Source organism: Pogonomyrmex barbatus, unplaced genomic scaffold (genome assembly GCF_055798465.1).
Source record: "Pogonomyrmex barbatus isolate J1 unplaced genomic scaffold, ASM5579846v1 scaffold20, whole genome shotgun sequence".
NCBI lineage: Eukaryota > Metazoa > Arthropoda > Insecta > Hymenoptera > Formicidae > Pogonomyrmex > Pogonomyrmex barbatus.
In genome coordinates this window covers 2,985,909-2,996,275 of record NW_028297117.1, presented here as the reverse complement: position 1 = coordinate 2,996,275, position 10,367 = coordinate 2,985,909, and the positions used below count along the sequence as shown (strand labels likewise).

The 10,367-nt window shown below is 32.5% G+C and overlaps 1 protein-coding gene across 1 annotated transcript; it reads left to right on the top strand.

Moving 5' to 3' along the window:
• The first annotated feature begins 147 nt into the window (after positions 1-147).
• Positions 148-8,572, top strand: garnet (adaptor-related protein complex 3, delta 1 subunit-like garnet). Its single transcript, XM_089077920.1, has 14 exons — positions 148-529; positions 703-798; positions 953-1,081; positions 1,378-1,788; positions 2,334-2,407; positions 2,612-3,055; positions 3,122-3,349; positions 3,418-3,580; positions 3,733-3,915; positions 4,382-4,799; positions 4,997-5,265; positions 5,404-5,967; positions 6,064-6,489; positions 6,777-8,572. The coding sequence occupies exons 1-14, from the start codon at positions 434-436 to the stop codon at positions 6,867-6,869; spliced, it is 3,594 nt and encodes a 1,197-aa protein (XP_088934046.1). The 5' UTR covers positions 148-433; the 3' UTR covers positions 6,870-8,572.
• Positions 8,573-10,367: the final 1,795 nt, after the last annotated feature.

The window sequence follows — 10,367 nt, the reverse complement described above, 5'->3', positions numbered from 1 at the left end:
AATTGGTCAATTTCTTACGTCTTAAAGCTTAAATCACTTATTGTGGACCGACACTAAACCAACCCTAAGGATCCAAACTATGTTTGAGAATTTTACTTCCGGAATGAACTGGAGCAACTAAACATGTCGATAGGAGGATTACATAGCCAATGAGAAAAGATACGTCAGATAATCCGTGTTTGTCTGCCCTCTTAACATTTCTTAAGTATGATTTCCAAATAGCTCTCTCTTCCTCTTTCGTCCGTCAGTCTGTCAAAAAATGTGAATGCAGGGTGGTGGATTAGGGCTTTCGAATTTTGACTAACTGTGATGGTATTCGAGCCACGTGTCGTCCGATCGAGTCGAGACGTACGGCCAATGCGCGAGGAAGTTCCTTGAGCGGTGACACCAGTGCTGTGCAACGGCATTTAATTTTTTTTTTTTAAATGCGACCATGGCACTCCGCAAAGTAAAGGGAAACTTTGAACGGATGTTCGACAAGAATCTGACGGATCTGGTGCGCGGGATCAGGAATAATAAGGAAAACGAGGTGATTTCTGCGTGTGCTCCGCCGCTCGCGGTTTTCCCGCTGCTGAAATCCTTAATCGGAACCTAACCTCTAACTCTTTCTCCTCGCTTGCTTTCCCCCCCTCCCCTATCCCCTGATTTTACAAATCGCTTCTCGTTGACTCGAAAGAATTTTACGATTTTTTTCTATGTCAGGCGAAGTACATCGCGCAGTGCATCGAAGAGATCAAGCAGGAGTTACGGCAAGATAATGTGGCGGTCAAGGCCAACGCCGTGGCCAAGTTGACATATGTAAGTTTCACGGGTGGCACGTAAATTTTGACAGATACCGGGATATCCGTCGGCATGATGTGGCCTATATGATCGATTTATGACGTGCCGGCTTAATTCAATTTAACTCGATTTGTCTCGAGTATTAACGGTCGATCTACTCTTCTATCTGCAGCTCCAGATGTTAGGATATGACATCAGTTGGGCTGGCTTTAATATAATAGAAGTGATGTCATCAGCAAAGTTCACTTACAAACGAATCGGTTATCTCGCCGCCAGTCAAAGCTTTCATGCAGATATAGAGGTAAAATCTTATTTTGCTTGATACAAGTAGATACTTTACTTGCTTGTAATATTTTTGTAATGATCTATTCTTAATATTGTCTATATTTATGTTTTGTCTTTACTGCAAAATAAATTAAAATTGGATGTATAAAATAACCATAAAGATTGTTATTAAATTGTTATTAAATTAAATTGTGATTATTATTAAATTATTATTAAATGTATTTATTTACATATATGTATAATATTTAGCAAATCATTAAAATTGAAAGACAATATTCATCTTGTAATTTATTAATGTTTTTTTTATTATAGCTATTGATGCTAACAACGAATATGATTCGTAAAGATTTAAATAGTCAAAACCAGTATGATGCTGGTTTAGCACTGAGCGGTTTGTCTTGCTTTATAAGTCCAGATCTAGCACGTGACCTAGTTCATGATATAATGACATTGTTGACTTCTACAAAGCCATACTTGCGCAAGAAGGCTGTCTTGATGATGTATAAAGTATTCCTGAGATTTCCTGAGGCCTTGAGGCCTGCTTTCCCCAGGTTAAAAGAGAAGCTTGAGGATCCAGACAGTGGTGTTCAAAGTGCGGCAGTAAACGTAGTGTGCGAATTAGCCAGGAAAAATCCGAAGAATTACTTGAGCTTAGCGCCTGTTTTCTTTAAGTTAATGACAACTTCTACAAATAATTGGATGCTTATCAAGATCATCAAATTGGTGAGTGATATTATGGTTACTTCAATTTTAAGGCATAATTTTTTTATATAGAATAATGGTGTACAACACAAAATAATCTCTTTAATGAACGAAGTCATATATTTATAATTATAATTCTCTTTAATAACAATTTTGCATTAATAATTTTCAATATAGTATCAATGTAACTTATTATAAATATAATAAGTTTATATACATTTTTTTTTTACTGTAAGCCGTATTGGTTTTATTTTTCACACTCAGTTCTCGACTATAACTCTGATTGAACCAAAGCTGGGTCGCCGACTTACTCAACCATTAATTGATCTAATTTCAAGGTTTTATACATCTCTTATTTTTTTATGTATATACAAAATTTATTTATTGTAATTGTAACATATTATTGATAGGATACATCAGTATCTGAATACATTCTGTAGAATCATTCATATTGCATACAGTTTGATTTTACATATTTCATCTTTGTATGAAATTAGAATTAAACTACTCCTTTATATCAAAAAACAGTATCAAATATATCTTAGGAGACAACATAATATTTTCAGTTTGGAGCATTGACACCTCTAGAACCTAGGCTTGGCAAAAAATTAATAGAACCTCTTACCAATTTGATACACAGGTATCTAGTGTATTTTATTCAATAGTATCCCAATTAACATGCTTATAATATCATTAACATATCGTTTTCTATCTTATAACTCTCTATATTCCTTTTATCTTAGCTTTGTATTTATCTCTTGTAATATTTTGTAATATACTTATTTTTTTATTACAAGTAAGAAATTTTCAACATAATTTATAATATAATACTGCTCATTTTTAGTACATCCGCAATGTCCTTATTATATGAATGTATCAATACAGTAATTGCTGTGTTGATTTCTATATCGTCCGGTATGCCAAATCACTCCGATTCGATACAGCTGTGTGTTCAAAAATTGAGAATATTAATAGAGGACTCCGATCAAAACCTGAAGTATCTAGGATTATTGGCGATGTCGAAAATATTGAGAACGCATCCGAAGAGCGTACAAGCTCATAAAGATCTAATTATGCAATGTCTTGATGATAAAGACGAAAGTATAAGACTGCGTGCCTTGGATTTGTTGTATGGAATGGTTTCCAAGAAAAATCTAATGGAGATAGTTAAGAAATTAATGGTACACATGGACAAAGCCGAAGGCACTACGTATCGTGATGAATTGCTCTCAAAGATTATTCAAATTTGCTCACAGAATAATTATCAGTTTATTACCTACTTTGAGTGGTAAATATAAAATTGTTTTATATAAATTCGTTAGGGCAGTTTGTAGAAAATTGTGTCCATACACAGGTACATATCTGTATTGGTGGAACTTACACGAATGGAAGGCACCAAACATGGACCATTAGTAGCAACTCAATTACTCGACGTAGCAATTCGTGTACAAGCTATCCGAAAATATGCGGTTCAACAATGTGCCTTATTGCTTGAGAATTCATATCTTTTAACCGGCCAGCCAAGGGCAACAATGTCTGAGGTTTTATATGCAGCAGCATGGATTTGCGGAGAATTCTCTAGGTAATATGAATTTTATCTGGTATAACTTTAATCTGAATGATATACTTAATAATTTAATCAACTAATAGTGAATTGGAAGATCCTTTGGCAACATTGCAATCTATGTTGCGATCACAAGCTTCTAGTTTGCCGGGGCATATACAGGCTGTTTATGTTCATAATATATTAAAATTAGCTGCAACGACATTTGCCAAAGCAGAGAAGAAGGGAGATACTGATACTATGGAAAAGGTAAAACATAATTTAGAGTAATAATAAAATTTTTATATTATGCTATAACTAAGCATGCATCATATAATAGTTAATAATATTTTGAAACAAATATATCTGCATTTTAAGTTGAGACGAAATATCTCGTTTCAATATTATCTTTTATTTTACAGATTTATGGATTAAGAGATAAAATAACAGCTTTTGTCTGTAGTGGCGATTTGGAAGTTCAGGAAAGATCAAGCTCTGCATTAGTACTATTTGAATGTTTAAAAGAAAATCCTGGTCTCGCGCAGGAATTAATGGAGGCTTTTGAAGGTGAACTTAATCCAGTTGCACCAAAGGCTCAACGTAAAGTAAATATCAATTAATAATATCACGCACGCGCGTGTGTGTGCGTGCGTGCGTGCGTGCGTACGTGCGTGCGTGCGTGTGTGTTAAATTAAAAGAGAATATGTACAGTTAGCAACGTCGAATCGCACTAGACATTACGAGACCACGAGGGATCTCCTTCCATACATCATTCCCCTTCAATTAGTCGTGTATCTTTACTGATTAAATATTATTAATCAATTATTATTTTTATTGTTATATTATTAATGTGAAACTTTTCTAATTATCATATTCAGTCCATATTTAATCAGAAATAAAAAAAGCTGACTGCTGGAAAAAATGGCTCGAAAAGAAAACGTTCCTCGCGGTTTTGCAACATCTAATGATTCGATGTTGCTGACTATACATATATTAATTAATATCTATCTGATGTAATATTTACGTACACATATAAATGTTATTATAAAAATATCATGATGTATTTTTCAGGTTCCAATACCCGAAGATTTAGATCTAGATTCCTGGATCAATGACCCACCTTCAGAGAGTTCAGATTCAGAGGATCTAGATATGAATGATATTTTTATTAAAACAGAAAAATCAAATAATTCATTTTCCAAACGAGATTTAAATGAACCATCATTGGAGGAACTTGAAAGGAGACGAGAAGCAAGAAAATTAGAACAAGAAAATAATCCTCATTATCTAAAAGGCTCATTTAAGACTCCTACATCATATCATAATTCATCAAACGTATATGAAGACGTATATGAAAACATTCCTATCGCGGAATTAGACATCCCGATTTCACTAAAGATCTCTAATGTACACAGATGTCGCGATGTAGATAGTAGTCACAAAAGATATAAAAAGCATGATAAAAAGAAGAAACTGAAGAAAAATAAAAGTAATTTTTATATTTGCAACATTACATTAAGGATGTATTCGGAGAGCTTTCTATTAGCGCTATCGTGTCATTCTATCCTTTATTTACGATTTTATCTTTGATTGAATGAATAATAAAGAACGACGCAATAGTGTTTCCTGAATGTATTCTAAATATGTTGTTAGATATTTGAAATTCTTATTGCTCATTATTTTCAGATAAAAAATCTGCATCAGAAGAAGACGAACAGGATGATAGTTTACCACTACAAATAGTAAATACTGGAATTGGAGAACTTCCTCCGGGTGCAGAGATAAGCGACAGTGACGAATATGATTTAGTAGATACGAATGACCCACATAGAGCTTTGAATATTGACTTGGATATGCCTTTACGAGAAGATGAAAGATTGCCTGTCTTAGAACATAGAATTATTGAAAATAATATAACGAAGAAAATCGAAGAAAAGGAAAACAAAAAGGAAAAAGTAAATTAATTTTTGTATTAATAGAAGTATTTTAATATGTTAATAAGTATAATATGTTATACATATAAGTATTATAAACTTGTTTACTTTATTTACATATTTTAAAAAATATTTAATTTATGCCTTCTAAATTGATAGGGACATAGAAGGTCTAAGAAAAAAGTCAAGGATGCCAAAGGAAACAAGGTAAATAATCAAAGGGAGTCATCTGATTTGTGGTTGGAAACTAATTCATCTCCCGAAAAAATTCAATCTCCTGCTATAGAAGAATACACAGAAGTATCCAGTGAGCCTCAGAAAGATAGCAAACGCAAAAAGTCAAAGAGTCAAAACAAGCACAAAAAATCCAATGAAGAAGATGCAAAACACAGAAAATCGAAGAAATCAAAAAGCAAAAAGGAAAATAAGTTATTTGATTATGAGGAAACGGCTGGAATATCCACTCCGTCAAAAGAGATTTTACCAGAGTTAAAGAACGATATTACGAATTCTGAATATAATACAATTAATGTACAGCAAAATATCTCCTATGAAGAATTAGCCAAAAATAAAATTATTTCCATGACATATGAGCTAAAACAAATCCCTCACGATTCGAGTAAAGTTATCGTATCAATTTGCATTACAAATATAGGTCAGTCGCTTGTGAAAGAATTAGTCTTTGATGTTCCAGATACATCGTCACTTAAATTAATTAGGAATGTAAGTTAATACATATTTAAATATGTAAAGATTATGCTTTATTCCTTAGAAATAGCTTTGTAATATTGTCATTGTTGTTTCATACTCTTTTCTCAGCCTGGAGATGAATTTGGAATAAAACTGCCGTTCCAACTGCCTCTGCAATCTAGTAAAGAAACTGAGTTCATCATACTAGTCTCGGACGTGACATTTGCTCAGAGACTTAGAGGTACACTGATATATATGTTCGAGAGTAAAGAAGGCGCACAACAAGAAAAGCTCGATTTCACTGTACACTTGTCATGTAGCAAGTTCATGGTCGGGCATCTATCTCACAAAGACATACTTACGGAACTTCTCAAAAGTGGTCAATTAATATCTAAGATTAGAAAAGAGATAATGCCTTCTCAGGACTTTGAAATAGTTCTGAGTATTATCTGCCGTAAATGCAATCTCACTCTTGTGGAACAAATTGACGATACTGCATCTTTATATGGACATTCTCTGAAGGGACATCATGTGTGCCTTTTGTTAAAATATAACGTAAGTTAAATAATTCTGTAATAAATAATATAATAACCATAGTTAAGAATTATTAATATAAAGCAAAAATATTTATTTTAATATTTCATATAAAAAATATATTTCATACACAAATTTTTATGTTGATTTTACTTCAAATTTATATAAATATTTTTTCTGCTTATGTTTAGTAATGTACGTATGTGGGTGTGTATAATTCTTATCTATGAGATTCTCCTATTCTTATATGAAATATATATATATATATATATATATAGAGTATGGTTTGATAACTTTTTATGTTACAGAGAACGACGAGAAATCTAGTGATCGAAGGAAAGGGTGACAATAACTCATTACTGTCGGGAATTGGAGAGGAGATATTGAAGATCCTGACATAATACTGATCAAGTGTCTATATTTTGCAATTATTGATTCCTATCATGCATCGCAGTTATGTTGAACATACACTGGGCAGTGAAGGGAATATTTCGACTGTGTCCACTATACATAAAATACAGATATATAGCGGCTATAGCGTATGCAATTCTGCAAACCTATTAAATATTTTCAGAAAGAATCTTACTTAAACTTCACGTGTAATCTAGATCATGGAAGTTTGTTAAATATTTAAGAATTATACATATATATACTATATACATACATATATATATATATACACGCGTATGCTCGCGCGTATCCACACATACACATACGAATACACATATGTACATTACTATAAGTATGAGGCCAAGTTTCATAAAGAAACTACAAGAAGAAAAAAAAGGAGGAATTTATTGCCAAGAATTGAAGACACTGAAATAAAAGTAGATTAAAATTTCTATATATAGGATTTAAGTTTCTATATATAGAATTTAGTATGATATTGATGTGCAATAAGTACAGAATTATAAAGATTCAAGTTATTTTTTAAAATAATTATCTACCATCAACTATAATTATCTACTATCAACTCTTGTTGAAGTCAATATCTTCCAAAAATTTCTGTAAATTACTACACTTTCTTATCTCTACCATGCATACTATTTGACATAATATAATAATCGGAAATAACTTATAAATAAAGAGCATTTCTTTGTACAGTACACGGAAATAAACATTGCAATAGAAACAATTGACTTTACTATTATGTTCAATGCCTTCAATTTTTGCGTCCAATTGGAATGATAACATTTAATCGCTATTGTTGAAATCTTTATTATTTTGTAAAATATATAAAATATTATATTCATTGCAATGTTGCGTCCGATCTTTGTAAACATGGATAAACGAGCATAAGTGATGAGCATATATTGTGCATGTGACGCTTCCATAATAAGACAAGAGATTATATGTAAATTTAAAATTAAATCATAAATAACATATATACATACATACATACATATACATGTATATGTGTATGCGTGTGTGTTATTAGTTCTATATATGGGCATATAATCCATGTATGCACAGTCATACAGAAAAATATGCTCTTATGTTATTTTGCAATGGACTTTGCATCGAGTTTTATATTTATGTTTCTTTTAATATCGTCTTTATCTCTTCTTGTTTTAAGATACATAAAGATTTTTATATTTGAATATAAAGCTCTAGATTTTTTATATTAACTTGCTAATAATTAACATCTAGCTATTAAACATGTGCCAAAAATCATTAGCAGTTTCAATATTCATATAATTCTTTTATTTTTAAAGCAACATTGATTTTTGTGCAATCCTCTGAATATTTAATTACAGTAATAATTAAATTATACTAATAATTTTTTTGTATATGTATATATGAAGCATGCAATATACATTATCATAGATGCAATGTCTTTAAAAATGTCTTTAATTTTTAACTTCATATTTTACACGCATTGCCATTGCAGAAAAAAATAATCTTTAGTTATCTTCGTTTTAGGTATGCAAATCACGTGAGATATGCGTGTGTGAGCGTGCATATTGACCATGACATATTCTATTATAAATTACACGCCACGAGATTAAGGCCAGCATTATTTTATTAATCAACATTTATCCTTACTTCTTGCGCCTACAAGTGTGAATGACCGTATAATAAAATTATAATCGAGTCCTAAGAATCGTTTGCAGCAATTTATTACTCAGAAACGTATTATAACAGATAGGAGATCGTCCAATATCGTCCGAATTCAATCAAGTTTCGTCAGTAGCGAGACACAGGCAAACTTTGCTTGCCTGTTTGTGAAAAATGAGCCGACTTAGAATTTTTATATCACGAATACAAAATGTCCTGTTGTAAATCCTTTGAACGATAATACACACATCGCGAATCATCTATGTATTTATTTTTTTTTTCACGACGTGAAAAAAAAACGACGTGATCCAGGTCAAATGATGACAAGCGTTTCGAAATCGCGCACGGCGTTCCGGTGAGTGACGCGCGATTCTTGATTTATGCGACGATCGTACAATGCTCGATCTGGAAGGTGAACCGCGAAGACTTAAGGACGACCGTGATTCAATGAGATTCATCGACCTCACGCTACCTCCCACGCGGGATTCATGGTCGCGCGGCGTCATGCTCTCCCGAATCCATCGTTTTTCGCCAAGGTACAGGTACTGTCATCGATACCGACATGTTCACGTGACAAAAACGTCGTTTCGCTCTGTTAATTCAGGTCGAAAAACGTAATTGTTTGATCTGGATATCTGCATAAACATTTCTCGGAACACTCTCCGTAATGTTAATTGATTCATCCACTCCTCGCGGATGCGGTAAGGGGAAAGGCGAAGAGGTAGCATCGAATGATTAATGCAGTGCAGCATAGCTTATGCGCGACGTGTCTACCTGTAATAAGAAAAACATCGAAGAATGCATTCTTTCCGAATCGATACACTTTTTTCCGGGCATTTAATTAATAATCTGCAATAATTCTTTTTTTACAACGAGATGTTCGTCATACATTTTGGAACGTACCATGCAAAATAACGCTAAGATATCGAGATATCAATTTTCACTTGAGATTATCACTTCGACGAATAAATTCTTTCTCGATTAGCTTATCGAATAAAACGTGAATAATATTTGCAGAAAGAATACCGCTCTCATTTTTCTTTTCTTTTTTTTTTTCTAGACTATTTGCACAAATAAAAAAAAAAGGGGGGAAAAGAATAAAGTTAAATGTCTATTATTGCATTCCGGTCACGTTTCAGTTCAGACGAGCATGCATATTTTTCAAGATTTGATATCTTCGTTCGGAATGTCAAGCTGTCAAAATGATACGTATATGATTTATCGGTGATTCGGTCCAAAATCCCTTATTCGTTTTTATGTACAATTACTTTTATTTAAAAAAGAAGAAACAAAAATGTGTTGTTTAGAAATTGAGAAATCAGAAAATTAAATTAACGCGTCGCGTTAATTTGCTCGAATAAAATTGTAAGATTCACTTAAGGAAAAGATGAAATAGATATAAAAAGAAACTTTAATCGGCATACATCTTTTATCATCGTTAAAAAATGTCGGTGCTAAGGCTGATAAAAATTCTCTATCGAAAGCATCAACGTCATCGTGCATGATTTATTGGTATTGCCGAATGAGAACACATTTTGCGGCGAACAATATTCACCGCAAGATATTCTCATCTTGAGATTACAACACGTGCCAAGTTTGATTGATACGTCAATCGTTGCATGCATTTACGTATGTACATTTTATGGGTCGCGTATTTAATTTTTCATAGAATACCTTGCACCTTCTCTTTGCTTTTGCTTGAATGAAAATACATAACGAAAAGCATATCTTGAAATATAATTGAAAGTAGTACATGGATGAAAGCAAATATTTATCTTCAGCTATAATAGCAGAATTGCGTCAACGCAGATTGATGAAAATCTCGAAAAATGTTACGTAAC

What these genes read in the sequence shown, in the direction of transcription:
- garnet (XM_089077920.1), top strand. Translation starts at nt 434, where the DNA reads ATGGCACTCCGCAAAGTAAAGGGAAACTTTGAACGGATGTTCGACAAG. An exon ending in GGAATAATAAGGAAAACGAG is followed by an intron (nt 530 to 702) that starts GTGATTTCTGCG and finishes TTTCTATGTCAG; the next exon opens with GCGAAGTACATCGCGCAGTG. An exon ending in CACCAAAGGCTCAACGTAAA is followed by an intron (nt 3,916 to 4,381) that starts GTAAATATCAAT and finishes TGTATTTTTCAG; the next exon opens with GTTCCAATACCCGAAGATTT.